The sequence below is a fragment of the Pseudopodoces humilis genome, chromosome 13 (assembly GCF_049639895.1).
Source record: "Pseudopodoces humilis isolate 2021_Gansu_Grassland_sample_001 chromosome 13, ASM4963989v1, whole genome shotgun sequence".
Classification (NCBI taxonomy): Eukaryota; Metazoa; Chordata; class Aves; order Passeriformes; family Paridae; genus Pseudopodoces; species Pseudopodoces humilis.
The window spans coordinates 9,758,215-9,775,040 of NC_142212.1; the positions used below are offsets into that span (position 1 = coordinate 9,758,215).

Sequence of the window (16,826 nt, forward strand, 5' to 3'; positions counted from 1 at the left end):
TTAATGGTATTCCATTATTTACACAGTAAAATCAAGAACAGAATATATAAACTGGCTAACAGTTTGAAAGTAACACTAAATAAAAACAATTAAAATTGTATGACTAGGGCTAACAGCAAGCTGTTAACCCCATCAGACAACTTACACAGTTGGTACTCTGAAAGTTTTGAAGTGCCATAGATTAGTGCCATGTATTGGGAACAAAAATAAACAATGTGAGACCAGTTCACCTCAGTTAGAAAACCATCTGTTCCTATCGTTATTGTAAGCCAGGTCTCACTGGATCCTGGCAGCATGGGCCATGCACAAGTGTATCAATCTTTAGCCAAGATACAGACAAATGTTTCATGAGTTCAGAAAACTCCTGAGTGCCAGGAGAATGTCAGACACGGATATTTGGTCTACAGATTCTCTGAAGCTTAGAGCCCAGAACACTTTCGACTCCTCATTCTAGTTCAGAATCTCCATCAGCCAGGGAGAAAGGCAGCTGCACATGTCAAACAAAGGAGACAATACACCTGCTACCAAAATTGTGAAGAGTGACTACGGATTTTTGGTTTTTCAGGTAACCCATAAAAACAAAGATAAAAATTCAGAAAGCTCCAGACATCCCCCTCCTAACTACCTTCCTTTCTAGTGACAAAACTGGCATTCAAAAAACCAACACAATGCCTCCAAAATCAGTAGTGAAAATTCAAAGGAGAAACTCATATTTCCTTTTTTTTTTAAGAGCTAAAATTTCAACAGAAACCTGAGGAAAAAAACCAAAGAAATATGAATTAGCTATTTGATTAATTTAGTGAGGCATTTTGAAGAGCCTCACTAATCATGCCCTAGCAGGGATCTTCCTACTATTAAATTAGTAAAGCAAACAAACAATATTCAAGGAGTCTGCATTATACATAGCAAACACAGTATCATATGCCAAGTGTTTAGTCTCCTATAGCAAATTAAGGAGAGATATTATGCAATCCTCAACTCGGCTTTATGGAATTTTGAAAAGAACAACGTTAAATGTTTTGTTCAAACAGTGAATTTTTGAGTTAGGAAAATCTAAAGAAAAGAGTTTTTTACCCAATATTTAATAGATCACCTATCGTACCAATACATCAAGTAAAAAAATGCTGAAGTTTGTGGCAACTTCATTCACTAAGGGGTAAACAATTAAGTTATTTATACACTGTACATCTCCACCTAAACCATTTATCATGAAAAATTCTACTATGCAATGTGTAAACAAGTGATTCCCCACTGTTGACTGAAGGGTAACCACCACCAAGGCCAAACCTATGCCAGCAATGTAACACCAACCACTACAGAGCTCATCTCTCCAATTCTGACAGCAGAAAACAAACAAATGCCCTTTAATTTTCACTGTAGCTGCTAACTCTTCCAGAAACCATCTCTGTTTTCTGCTATACTGAGATGGGTCAAACACAAGCACTATAGCAGAAGATGATGATTATTATTACCTGTGTGACATAGAAACAACATGCATTAGGCACAGCTTAAGTTCTCCATGTGAACCTGACTGAAACTTCAACATGCTATCACTTGTAAGGCATCCTGTAGGAAATTTCTTTTTGCCTACTAAAATAAATACTATTATTCATTAAAATGTAAAGATCAAAAAAAAAAGAAAAAAATTACTTGCATTCTTTGTGTTATTTAACTAAATCCTACTTTGTTTTCCACTGTCTTTACATTTTCAATGTACTGCAGACTGTGTAAAATACATCAGTGGAAAGCTGGATGTTTTGCCACTTAGGAAGGTGCACAAGGCAGTCTCTGGGAGGAACACACTGATCAGACTCCAAAAGGATCAGCGAAAAAACAGCACCAAATTACTCAACTGGGTTGCACTGAATAAACCAGTCACTTTAAATAGTGATTTCTGTCTGCAGGCAGACCAGATGTAATACACTGGGGAATACAAACATTAGAAAGACCCATGTAAAGGTTCTGGAACACAGTGACAATTCTGTAGCCCACCAACATCTGTACAGGACAAATACTTCCAGTTCCCATATATAGCACAGAGAGACAGCTTACCCTTTCCACTTGTCCTTCTTTGTGCTTCTGTTTGTACACTTTCAGCTTTGGAAGGAAAGTCTCTGTGTAGTTCTTGTCTTCCATGCCTTGGAGCAGTACCCCATGGAATGCCAGCCTGCAGGTATTGGCATGAATATCTGTATCCAGCTTAGAGCCGATCACAAGGCACAGTTTAGGACAAGTGACTGGTTTTTCAAACTCCAGCAAAGCCCACTGTTGTTTTGGGAGCTGGACTTCTCCTGAGTGGTCATTTTCTTTGTTCTCCTCTGAAGAAACTGAGTCCTTGGACAAATATTCCTCCTGATAAAGATAATCTTTTTCAAAATCAAAAACATTTTCTTGAATTTCTTCATTGAAGTTAGCAGGGTCTGGACTGAAAAACATCACTCTTCCCATAACTGTTTCATGACCAACTGTGATGTGGAACTTGGCTTTAGTCTGAAGAGCTCCTCGAAAATACTGAATTTTCTTCAAGGAAATTATGGCAGCGTGGATGGTGTGAAGTGAATCTGGGGTGCAAATCAGGCCTCGTTCCAGCAGTTTGGGATCAAACTGGGTCACGCAGACACCTACTCTATCACCCTGCATTGCATAAGTCACAGGAGTATGGAACATCTGCATGGACTTGACCCTCTTTATCACCTATAGAAGAAAGGAGAACAAAAAGAATGAAACAATTAATTGCATATGAGTGCATGAGAAGCACTCATATATGCTTGGCACATGATATATGCTAATATTGTGATGCATCAGCCACATATGACACCCTGCTGTCTTCTAAGACAACTGACCTTCTAGAAGAGTCCACAACTCAAAAGGTAGAAAGCCAATAGTCTGAGAACTCCATCACTTAAAATTACCACATATTTGAGCCCACTAGATCATTCTTCCTCTGTTCATGAGACTGAAGATTACCATGACCTCAATTATGTTGATATTTACATCATCTGTGCTGCAGTACCCACAATACTATCTGCAAATAATCAGATATACCCACACTGTGGAATAGCTTAAATGTACTCCCTTAAGCATCTGCAACATCAGAAGTATAGCACTGCAATGCCCATTCACACACCTATGTGCCTGCTTTCCCACCCCTTCCATGAAAATACTTTCACTCTCCTCTTTGACATAGTTGAATAAACTGTAAAATGTGCAGAGCAAAAAAACCTTGTATTTGCACAGCACCCAGCACAATGAACTCTCGTGAACCATCACTACAAAATAATCAGTAATACAAAACCCCACCCTTTCCTAGTCTATAGTATTCCATATACTAAAATAGAAAATCCTCTCAAAGCTTTCTTAGGAAGATTTGAATGTTCATAAACATATAGCTAGCATTGCTGTGACTAAAATGTGAAGCTCCATATCTCAGGAATATTATAGGAAAAGTGAAACACCAATCACTATTTATACTAAAATTTCCTAGATGCTATCCAATTTTGGCCTTAACGAGCTTGAAACTGTATTACTTATTTCAAGGAAAGGAGAAGAATGAAATAAGCTTTTAGAGATCAGTCTAGGCTCAGCTTGATCAGACTAAACTGGTTTAGCTTAATAATGATTCATTTTTGGCTTTTTTCTTTTTCAGTTCAGCAAACCACCACCCTTAATAAGTATACCCATCCCCTCAAATTGCATGTAACCAAAATGTTTCTCTGGTAATACATTTATGGTGTCACCTGTTATATTCATACTAATGCTGGATGCTTGGGTAGATAATCACTCTGCTTCATACATGCCTACATTAGAAAGCTTTTAATACTGAAATGGTATCTTTGGAAATAATAAAAAAAAAAATCTCCTAAATAAATTTTACATACTCCAACAAAAGTCCTTAGTACAGAAAAATTATACACGGCATTTTGAAGGGCTGAAATCTCAACATTCAGATCCAAGAACTGAACTCTCCATGAGAATGCTCAGTTCCAGAGATAATTTTTTTAGTATGCTTTTATCTAAATACAATAGATTATACTGTGACTGTGTATAGAACAACAGCATTGCTAGGACAGATCTTAATTCTCAGCATAATTTCTTCTTCCATCTCCCTTTACTTAGCATCCATTCTACTAGCTATCTAAAAGGTTCATGCCAAATGCTACTGTGCAACTCTCAGCATTCAAGCCTTTACCTTCTTATTCAGCTTAAACTATTCTCAAATCAGTCTCCAACCACTGCATTATCCCTTAGTAGCCCATTTTATAATCCCAGCCTACCCATTTATCTTCTAACTCCTGAAAATTAAAAAACAAAATATGCAGGCATTGATGAAGAGATTCCAAACCAAAGGACTGGACTTGGCAGAGCTGGGTTTCATCCTCAGATGTCTCACAGCTTCAGTGCACAGCATTTAGGCTGAACAATTCAGAACAGTCTAGGGAACTTAATTATTTTAATCATAGGGCTATTTACTCAGTAATTTATAATACTGAAAATATCAGCTTTTCCCCTGCATCTTAGCTGCAATGCATAAGTGGAAACAAAACCATGTTTTTCATGTTCTCCTTCTCCACAAAGCCTGCTGCCCTGCATGGAGGACATCTCACTCGGCTCCAGATGATCTGTCTACACCTATTCCAAACATCACCTGACTCAGAGGGGAAAAAATTGCAGAAACTTAGATCAAAATAGAAGAGCAAATGAAAAGTCTACTGGCTGAACTAAAACCTTCATTAACTGAAATATTAAGAGCTTTAAAAAAAAAAAAGAAAATCTAGCAGCTACATGCCTTCTGGAAAACAACAAAAATATTGTATTCCTTTTGGAAATCATAATTATACAAACAACAATACCCATGAGCTTCACCACTACGAATATTGTTTGGGTTCCCTGAGCCTCTGGCTGCTAACCAAAACCAAAAGAAACACCCTGTTACAGATTATAATGCCATTATTACAACATTTCTCAAATCAAATGCCACATCAATGCCTGTGAATTCCTGAAGAATCCACAAAATATTATGAGAAAGGAGATCAAGAGGTATGTTCATGTAAGAGAAAAAAACCTCACTAAAAATGCCTGAACCAAAGTAGTTTGTCAAGATATTAACTAATGTCAAAACAGACTTAAAAGGCCACTGTAAATACTTGATAGTTTCAGTTTCAAGAATTTTTGTACTCAAATATACATTCATTACCCCTTTAGCTAAACCTCCTGAACAATACTAGCCATATAGATAAATTGGAGAGAAACAATTTAGCATTTACCTCCAGCTTTCTATTGACTTCCAAGACGGTATTTTTAAAGGCTGGAAGTAGAGGGACTTGAATCAAATCTTTCCCAAACCCTTCCTTCTTTCATCCACTACCTCTCCCTCTCCAGTTTCAATCATTATTATAGTTGCAACAATGGTGACACAAGTAATGTTTAATGACTTCAAGAAGAAAAATCAAACATAAAAACCCCAAGGTTTTCTAAACATAAATGTTTCAAAGACATTACAAGCACTATAAGAAGGAAACAGCCATATGAAAAGTACCAGCCCAAATCTTTTTGAAAGACTTCTGTGATTTCACATGTGATAATACTGGCAGTAAATCCTTCCTTTTCAACAACCATGGATGGGGTCAATAAACTGGCAAGAGCTAAAGAATCTTCCAGCATCATCACTCCTCAAAACAAAATTGGAACCAGAAGATGCACAAGAGATCTGTCTAGTTTTCTATTTTAAATGAAGTCACAAAGACTTTATTATTAATATTCCAGTTTATAATATTATTTTTTAGATTTACCCACCTAAACAGATGAACGTATTACAATCTACTTATATTAATCTGAAATACCTTTAACAGAATTTAGATAACATTTAAGAATAAAAAATGCAATTGGAAAATTCAGTTGTGTGCATATACTCAGAACACATATTGGCTTTTAATTAGGCATCCATGAAACTTTCCTCAGCGTTGTGCCTACTCTCTCCTGTTAAATTAACTCAAATGATTAGGCACACCTGACATGCAGCCCATCAATGATCAGAAGGAGAATGAACAAGTACTTTTGAAATAGTCACTTCACGTGATTAAATTTTTTCATTGTGATTTACAGTTCTCGACCATAGCACACAGAGCTGCTTGTATTAGAATATAAGCTGTGTTCTGCCATATTCCTCAGTATTCAACTACATTAAATAATATGCAGTTGTAAAGCATCACTTCCTGTGACAAAAAGTCTGCTGTAATTCCTATGTGCAAGATAAAGGTTGCAGTGGAGTATGGACGCAAAAGTATTTTCCACTGTTGAATGAGGCTCCTGCTAATGCATTTGCTCATGGTCTCCACAGTTTCAAATGTACGTTCAAGAACAGTTTGGATCTCGACTAATTCTCTTTCAGAAAACATTATCCTAATTGAAAAAACATTGTAAATTTGCAGAATTATGTAAAGATCCACCCACCCCACTGCCCCCACCAACCAAAGCAGGTTATCTCTGCTGCCCCCAGCTCTCTCCCAGGAGGGAAGCCCTGCACATTGTGGCTGTGCTCACTCAGAGCTCTAAGAAGCACCTGATTTCCTTCTAGCTGGGTCTGACTTTCAGAGGTCTGTTTGTCCTTGGACACAAGTAGAAAATGACATTCCATCACTCAACCTACTGAGAATCACCACTTCATACTGATCTATCCATTACCCTGCAGATTAATTGACAAGGTCATCTATACTTGTTCTAATTAGTACCTATTATTGTATCTGAAGTTTCCATAAACATATCAGAGAAAGAATACATTCAAGCCCATTCCTTTTTTCCCCTCCTATTCTCAGCACCAGAACTATCAAAGGAACACACAGCTTAGTATCATAACTGACCATAACCTCTGTTCCAAGAACATAATGTTTGTAGGAACTAGAATCTGACCAGAACAATGCCAGTGCGACTGGGGGATGGATTAGATCACCCAAGTGAGTTGGAGTTGCATCTCCTTCAATAGGTCAGACACGGAACCAGCAGAGAAGCGAATCAGGGAGTTGGTCTGCACACACTGTATCAAATAACAAGAGCCAGAGTTGCTTTAAATCACTGATTTCCTGTTTTCTGGGCAGACCATGAACATCAGTACAATATTTCACTCTGATCCTGACTGACAGAGACATTTGCCCATGGTTTAAAATACTCCAAATCTAGGGTTTTTCTTCGAGAGGCTCAAGTACATAAGTAAAATTCATCTGTATTTTGTCTGGCCTTTAAAATACAAACCCAGAAGCACTGAAAAGGGTGCAACTGACCCCCAGTATTAGATTTGTTTCTCTTATGCATATCTGGTTTCCCTATGTAAGGGATCCCTACAAGCTATAACAGAGTTCTAAGCTTTCACATATTTTCCTTAGCTTGGATGGATTTTTCAAGTAGAGAGCTTGGGCTGGATCACTCAGTCTACCTCTCTACCACCAGAATGAGGTAAAATACTTCCGAGCTCTGTCCTGAGCAACAGGAATTTGTAACTGAGACCAGCTATGACAAATATCTTTGGCATTTCTTTGCATTTATTTCAAGCACCCCATTTTAGTACTCAAAATGCTGTCTGGAAAACAACTTTTATCTTCTGTTGTCCATGAAAATTATGCAAGGCCCATTTTATCAATCCATTCAAAGTGGGAAAATTAGGTCTTCAGACACAAAGTGAACAATATTGAGTGCAACTTTAAAGTGACAGGCTCTGCATGTGAACCATGTAGGTAAACATGGAGAACTTGGATACCATTAGAAAACTTGCCATAAACTTTGCTAAGAAATTCACACACATTTTATTTTCTTGTGGCACAAGGGAATTGATTACATGTCAACATATAATCAAGAGTCACATCATTTGCAGAGATTTGCTTCCTGCTTTAAATTTTAGTTTGTATAATCACATTAATGTTCCTAAAGCATATGTAAAAAGCCATAAAAAGGGTGAGAAAGAAGTTTGTATTCAAATGTAGATTGAAAAACACAAAAGAGAAATCAAAAGCATCTAAACAGTTCAGCCCCTGAGATAAACAAATGTATCCAATATACGAGAGCCCATTATTTTAAGACCAAAGGAAAAGCCCACTAAGATTTTCAAAGCAGTTTACTACAGACTAATAGAAAACAGGATACAGAAAAAGTCCACTAATGACTTTTTGCACTGATATGTCAGACCTTTTTTTCCTTTATTTATCCAACTTCCATTAAGTTATCAGCCATATGCCATTGCTCATAGCTTTAGATAAAAACCTAGCCATCCTACTGCCTCTCAATACTGTGAGTGCACCTTTCTGATATGAGATACAGCAACCATACTTGCCTGTAATGCTGATGAGAAACTGCAAAGTTAAAATAATTAGTCTCAATAATATGTTAGAGAAAATACTGATTATGAGTGCAGTATTTATAAAAGCAGTATTGCATATCCATTATAAAAAATGACCCCACTTCAAACAGTGAGGACTCCCAACAAGTTTAAAAAGAAAAGTCACACTTCAGAGCCCAGCTGGTAAGAGCTGCATCTTTAAACTTACATTGAAGAAGGAAGTGAAACTAAGAAAGCACCATTTCAGTCCTGAGGTTTAGAAATACACCAAGTGCAAGCCTGCCCGAATCAATACCCTAGCAAGAAAAAACACTCTGGAGAAGTATAAACTGGCCATACATGTTGCAAAGTGTCAAATACATGAAACACCACCTCACTATCATCCAGAAGTGCATAATTATAAGCAGAAGGGGAGCAGCAAACTCCCAACTGCATGACCAAATGCATCCCATACCTACTGCTTTTGAAAGCGCGATCTTCCTTCCTCCCTATTGATCTACTACAAATTCAAATAAAGAACAGTATCTCATCTTCTCTCTTCCAGTATCCTCTCTTGGTGGTCAGAAGATACCAAACGACACTGGTCTCTTGTCTGAAAGGCTACCACAATGACTGAGAATTTTCAGTCAGCCTGTGTTTAAGCATATCAACTGAAATGAAGCAAAGCTCCAATTCAGACATAAAACTGCTCCATACACGTAAGCAGATCTTTTTATAAATTCTTTTCTAAACATGATGAATTTTGAATTCTTTGGCTTTATGAGGGATGGCAAAGCCAAATCCCATAGATGAGCAAGCAGCCATGTATTTAGTAAAACTGGCAAATCACTCCTGCTCAAAAGCATTAAAAGGACATACGGGCTGTGAAGGCACAAGAGAGCAACTAAGAGCCATCAGAAATAGAAAGTCACATCCTCCATCAAAATAAGAAGAAAAAAAAAATAATCTTCCAGTTTAAGAAATAATGTACCAAGTATTTTCTAGATTCTCTGAGATGCCTTTGTGGTTCATGTAGTAACTAGTTAGTTGCAAAATTTTAACCAGGAATTCAAAACTGCATAAAATGGAGATAAAACAGGACGTGTCAATAAAACAAGAACTGTCTATAACACATCATTGAACAGCAAATCACAGTGCAAACTCTGCCCACTTCTGAGGTTGTGGAGAGCTTTCTCTTCTGAGTCAACATCACAAGAGCAACTATAGGACCAGCTACAAAGAGTAGAAATCTCAAAGAGTCAGAAATAGTTCCAAGTTTGTGGGTTCCAGCAAGATCATGTGGCTTAGGAGGAATTTGCTGAAAGACCTTGACTATTTCTAGAATCTGTTATTTCTGCATGGCCTCACCTCCATGTGAGAAAGGAATATAGTATCTGGAGAAAAAATTATTTCACATTGAATGATTCTTTTAACTTAATTTTTTTAAACTGATTTTTATAAGGGCATTCACCATATGACCACTGTGGTGCTTATGTAACACCACACTATTACTATCAGATTTTATTTAATATATTCCTCCTCCTGGATAAAGTAACACCAGAGCCTGAAGAGCCTGCACTGCAACACTGGCATAAAGCAATGTAAAAAAATACTAAATTTTGGATACTAAAATACTAAAAATGGATACTAAAATCCATTTGCATTACTTCCTTTCCCAGCATCTAAAATATGCACCCAGTAAATAAAGAAGCAGGTCAATGACCTTACTCTCATGCTACTCTGCTTCAATACCATAATTTTAATTTATATTACATGTATGTTCTATTCATGCAGAGAGTCACAAATCAAAAGATTAAGATTTTGCAGGTAAACTTAAGTGACCTTCTGTGCTTAAGCAGTCTCCTCTAGCCTTTAAATACATGAACCCCAATTTTTTTTTCAACAAAACCTAATCTATCCTATGTACAGGCCAGACAAATCTCACCGAATAAAAAAATCTGTCCTGTATTTACTTTCTTCTCATGACTGAACTGCCCAGAATTCATTATTTCCTGTAAACTATCAAATTCCCACAGTATTACATGTAGGCTATCTTACTGGAGTATTTATTTGGTAAACTCCAGTAATCTTGTCACCCTTGTGATATAACATGGCATTACGCCTCACTGCAGATAAACTCAACTGCATCATTTGTCACAATCCAAATTCTCAAGGAAAAATAAACAAAACCAAACAATGTCCGCTTCTTAATTTTTCAGAATTATTATAATTTCACAGCAATATTCCTCATCCACAGCAAAGCTTCCTATAGATTTAACCATTTCAGGTGACTTCTAACTCACACCAACCTCCCTGAATCCATCCCATCCTTCCCCAGCTGCCACACAAGAATGTTGTGAGAGGTGTTGCCCAAACTTCATTCAAGTCATGACTCCTTCTGTCTCTGTGCTCTGCCCCAGGAGACAATCAGGCTGCTCAAGCATCTTGTAGCATTTCCCAGTAACGTAAGTTCTTAACACACTCGTTGGCTCCCACCCCTCACCTCTGCCAAGCCCCACTGCACTTTTATTTTCTCTCTGCTTTGCCTCTTCTAGATTTGGGTGAATCTTTTCAGGCAGGACAGGACCACCTCCCATTTTAGTTCTCTGACCAGAAGAGTCTAACAGCCATACACATCAAATGTCTGGTAGGTAGGGAACAGATCCCTACACTCTCTGGACATGTGGAGGGATGCAGAAGGCAGACACCTACCATAGTCCTTTCATCTCAAAATAACGAAAATATCTCAGGGTTTTGTGGGGGGTTTTTTTAACAAGAAAGGAATATTAAGATGTCAAGTATACTAAATTAAGTGTTACTGCTTGTACCACCTATCACCACAGATGACAAAGCATGCATTTTAAAAGCATAGTATAATGCCAGCGAGTTGAGGTAGCAAGTATCTATGCAGACAATGTCAGACCCACAGTAAAACTATGACACAGAAGCAGCTTAACATTTACATTCCAATTAAAATTTCTGCAACTTATCAAAAATATTTCAATAAAACATTTTTCAAAGGAAAAAACGAAGTCAAAACCAATGCAAAGTTATAGGTTAAAGAAAGGCTGTCTGGAATTTTCTTCTTCCAACAGAACAAACTGAATTACTTTTTCCAAATAGATTTAGGTTTAGAACAATAATAATACTTTTATCTGAAGACTTCAAAGTCACATGCAAAAAAATATATCACAGTAAACACAGGGTTGAAGGTCTTATAGAATTTCTAGTGGCTTTTTTTTCTTCTTCTTTAAAAGAAATTTGTTTACTACCAGTCTTTGAAAAGCATAAAAGGGAGGAAACTATAGGGAAAAGAAGAAAAAACTTTTACGTGTAAGGAACATTTGGAGCTTTGTGAGAAGGCTGGTTTTGACAGAATATGCGACATGTAGCCCAATGTGAGTAATATTATATCTCAAATAAAAATCAGCCCATGAATATACATAATCCAAAAGGTAATTCTCCCAATCTCTGAAATGTAATGGAGCCACTCTAGATCACTGAGGCATGAATATTTACCGTATTCAGGCTTTACTGCTCTCGATCTGGGTTCAATTTTGCAAATTAAAATGAAGGCTCTGTGGATAGAGAGATTAAAGAAGAGCATCCCAAAGCCTGCCTGTTTCCTTGGTGTGGTAGCAGTGATCTGGTTACCCTTCTGTTGGGTTATTTCTTTTTACTTACTGGAGTAGTTCAAAAGCAATTGAGAGTGGAAAAGGAGGTCATTATTGGGTCACAACCTTAGAGTTAAATGCTCACTAAGGAAAACAAACAGAGTGAACATAAAGCTGCATTTAAAAATAAAACCTGTAATGAAAAATAATATTTTCAACTCTTTTCCTTCTATTTTGAATGGCCAAGGGGAGAAATAAGAAGAAAGTTGTTTTGCTCATTTTTTGCCATTAACAAAGTTCTCCTGTCCTTTCTCTAAAATAAGCTTGTTAATAGAAGCCGTGATTCATACAAAATGAAACAAAGGTGATGAATAATTACTGAGAGATCTGGTAGGCTTCATTAGCTATGGCAAATGTTAACATTAATCGTGATGGGTTGCACATTTTCTAGGAAAAGCTTGGAATATAAATACAGCAGCACTCTGGTGCTACACAGCAAACAAGCAAACACAACAGTACAAATCAAATGATACAGTGCTGCTCCTGGTGAATTCCTTCTGCTAATTACAATCAAAACAAAGGCTACCTCTGCTCAGAGAGGAGAAGAAAAGAAAAAGGAATTAATTATGATCAGACAAGTATTTTTCGCAGTACTTTTTAGTTTACGAAATAAAAAACAATTGGCATACAAAATCTTTATAGCTTTCCCTTGAGGCAGGATTTTTTTTAGCGGCAAATTTTAAAGAGTTCAAGCAATTTTCTATTACAAGTCAGTAACAGTGATTAAGATTAGATGAGTAAATTTATATCCTCTGCACTTTCACAAGTCCTTAGGATATTTGCAAAATCTAAGCATCTAAGTCTAGAGTAAAGAACAAATGGATTTAACCCTACCACCTTGGCAAATTATAGTAAGCTGTTAACAGAACAAAGCAGAACAGTGAAAAGTTTCAAGCAGCAAAGATAAACTCTAATGCAAAGATAGCTGGTAAAAAATGTCAGGTTTACAATAATTCTGATTATTTCAGAATGAAATAATGAAAGGATTCTGATTACTTCATTCAAATACAGCCAAGGGATAATTAAAGTAAAAGGTCAGAAAAATGAATGAAAAAAATTGGGGAAAGAATGAAGATATTCCCTCTTCTGCAACTGGAAATAAAGGCAAAATGTAGTCGTCATCAGGTAACAAAAACTGCATTTACTATATAGAGGTGCCATGTGATAGCTTATGAAACAAGAAATTCACACTTTTTTGCTTCTGAGCTACGTCATGGTACCAAAGGGTTACTGTGCTTTGAAACCTTCACCAACAGCCTTACTAAACATTTAATATTTTTCTTTCTGCTTTCCTAAAGGCCCCAGATGTGTTCTTGCAGATCAAAAGAGACCAACTTATAAAGTTAAACGAAATCAAGGGCTTTTGTTCCGAGGCATCATTGCTGAACTAATTATTCCTGGATGTTGTTTAATGAAATAGCGGTGCCATATATTAAAACAGTTAACAGATGAGTTGTGTGAGTTATAGGAAAGGTCTGATCTGGGATTATAAATTTTAGGTTTTCTTCAAAGGAGATGAAACAAACTACTCACAACTCCCCAGTCCTTTCTGTCACTGAAAGACTGAAATAAAAGAACCCAAAAATGTATGAAAGTTGAAATATCATTCTACATATTTACCCTTCCCTGAATGATACAGGACTAAAGATGGGGGAGTTAAAAAACCTCCCGAGATTCTCTGAGATGGGGGAACGAAGATCTAAGTTATCCTGTCTATTCCCTGAATGCTACAAAGCACAAGTTCAAATAAATATTGGTAAGTCTTAGAAGAAACTTCATTTTAGACATACACATGCAAAAACAGAAAGGACTTCCATCTTAAAGCAACCCAACACAAATAGTTACGAGAGCAATTAAGTATATTTATTATCAGGAAAAAGGCAGGAGGGTAGGTAGACAAAGAGGTATTCCAGCATCAAATTATTAGCAGAACTAGATCTTTTACATTACTCTGCAGCCCCCAATTGCATTACTATTTTTGGTAAAATGCATATTTAACTATACAGTTACCTTACTGAGAGAAACAAAAGACCCTTAAGATCCCTAAGGACATCTCAGGCAAGGAAGGCAACTTCACTCTTAGGCATTCAGACAATAAACACGTAACTTCCCTACTGATAGTCTCTTCTGTGTTTGTATTTTACAGCCTGACACAGGCCAACCCAACACTTGACACCCAATTAACAGACCTAGGAGCTGGAGGTCCGTATATTGATCACACTAAATGGGATTAGTGTGAAATAAAAAGTTCAAAGGGTCTTGACCAAACTTCTCCACAGCCCAGCTGTGACAGCTGCTATGAATTTGTGTATCCAGTGCCTCACGTTTTTATTAAGAGGGTTCTGGTGCACAAGAGTTTGCAGCAGCCTATGAGATCATGAAGGTTCACTAACAATGTCAGGCTCTGTAACTGTAGTGACTGACCAAAGAAAAAATCCTCTTGCTTGTTTGCATAGGTCTTTTTGATTAACTCATGAAAAGGACCCTCACCTCTGATACAACAAGCATTTACAGTAGACAAAGAGTAGTGACTTCTCTGCCTCTCAAGGGTTTGTTAACTTGCTATGGAAGAGCTGTCCAATTTGAAAAACCCTAGGTAAAAAGAAGTAATTCCTGACAGATGCTGCAGGCACACCTAGTATATTCTGACAATGACAGACAGGAGCTGTATTCAAATTATAGAAGCACAAACTATTATCTTTTAAACACTTCTAATCTTCTATTATCTTTCTATTTGCCTAAATCTTTCAGCTGTCATCAGGCGAATAAATATTTCTACATTCTGCACAGGCATTTGTTACTGGCAGTCGTATTGACATGGTTTTTAAAACCTTAATCAAGATCCAAAGAAATTACAACTATCATCAGCATATTTTAGTATTTCTGAGTACTTATGCAAATCCATTCTTATTTAAAACAAGTAGTCTCATTTTCCAGTATTGAGTATCACAGACACCTGTAACAAACAGCAAATCCACTGTAACTCAGGGAAGGGAACAAGCCCATCTCAGGCAGAAATGTACAAGTACCACTGAGCTACAATGAATGCTCAACAGAGTTCTCTTGGCTGTTACAATGTTTACCAAAATATTCACAATAAGCTATGAACAAAATGCTATTTTGCTTTTGTTGCTGTTTTTATTTATTTAATTTAGAACACACTCTATCAGAATATTTTCTGAGAAATATCCGTTCTGGGCATTTATATATCAGTGATAAGGAACTGTCATCATTCAGGAGAAAAAGATGGTAAACAGTTGTCAATTTATAAATAATTTTAATCCATTATGGGTCTTTTAAAAGGAAGCAAGATGTGGTCCATGAGGGAACCCTAAAAATAGGCTCACTAGGGTTGCAACATGCATGTTTAACAGAGAAGACAGCTTCAGAGCCATCAGCAAGAACACCTGAAAGCAAATCACCAAGGACAGAAACTTGGTAAAACAGGGGCAACTTGAAACCTATGAGAGAACAGCAGCACATTGGCATGTAAAGGTATTTCACAGAGTAAAGAACAATTCTTTATGTGATATTGCAGCCCACCAAAAATCAGCTTTTCATTTTCTTTTTGTTTTTTTCTATGTATTTCTCGTCTGCTCAATTTCTTTCCTCACAGAATCTGTCACTTCCTGTCCTTTGGGTCTCAGGACTGTAGCTGCCTGATCACATCTGCTGAGACAACCTTCACTAAAGTGGCCAACGACATTTCAAGGTACCACAATTAGGTTTCAAAATTAACATTCCAGGACTAGGAGAAGATTTCACATACAACTGCTCTGTCTGCACTCAAGACTGGAAAACTGCAACTGTCACTCCCTCCCAAATCCTGAAAGCTAGAACCTTTTATTTTTTAATTAAAGTTGAAATTACACATAATCCAAAGTGTGCAGGCCACAAGAAATTCTATGAGATGACTGAATCCAATCCAAAGAAGCTTATCTAGCCTATCCAGCAATACAAAAATTTTTCATTATCAAAACCTAGATGGTTAGGGTTGGGTGTTTGGATTATATTTTTTGGGGGGGAGGGAGAACAGTGTAATTTTAGAAGTTTCATCAGATTTTTTCAGAAGTACTTCTTCATGATCAGCCTTCTTTATCCGCAGATTTTCTTCATCATAATCACTGGATCTCATAGCTCCAATATAGCAAAAAGCCTTCCTATGTTATCAGTTTATTTTCTCTGTGTTAAAAGTTGCATTAATGTTCATCTACAGTAAATATAAACACAGAAGATACATCACAGTGATGTACAAGGTTCAGTTACTTGGAGACTGCATAAAGATATAATTTGGGATGCACAGTCCCAGTCCTGTATGACTTTTCTAGCACAATGCAAGGGCTTGAAAAGAAAATACAATTTCATTCGAAGTGACTGAGCACATTTTGGAAGTAAAATGTCTGCTAGAAAAGCCTATGACTAAGTTCAGAATGAATCTGAAACTAAAAACCAACCATATCATTCGAAAGAAAAACGTCAGTGTTAGAAACTCTTGCTACTACAGCCAAAATTCATTAGAGGAAATTAAGTCAGCAAGTTGGTACAACTGGTGGAAGTTTTATCACTGTCTTTCAACAGCAGGAGTGCAGGAAAGATAATTTAAACAGAGATGAGGCCAAAGATAAATAGAAAAATAAGAAAAGCTTTTAACTTGGCCAGTAAGCCAAGTTTCTCAAGTCTCTCTAAGGAGATCTTTGCTTCAAACTGAAGAGACCAAGCTTCAAGAATCAGTAAAACAAAAATGAGAAAAAATATACATACATTTTAGCATACATTTATATCCCACTGGCTCTAGATTCTGTGTGTAACATATATACATTTCATACTCCTTCAGAAAATTGGATTTAAAG

The 16,826-nt window shown here is 36.8% G+C and overlaps 1 protein-coding gene across 1 annotated transcript in view; it reads right to left on the minus strand.

The window, feature by feature from the left end:
• The window catches only part of EEFSEC (eukaryotic elongation factor, selenocysteine-tRNA specific), a 122,963-nt gene that overhangs the window by 56,239 nt on the left and 49,898 nt on the right, over window positions 1–16,826 (minus strand). The window contains exon 5 of the mRNA XM_005522074.2: window positions 2,053–2,694. Within this exon, the coding sequence (XP_005522131.1) occupies window positions 2,053–2,694 (642 nt within the window). The remainder of the gene's footprint in view (window positions 1–2,052; window positions 2,695–16,826) is intronic.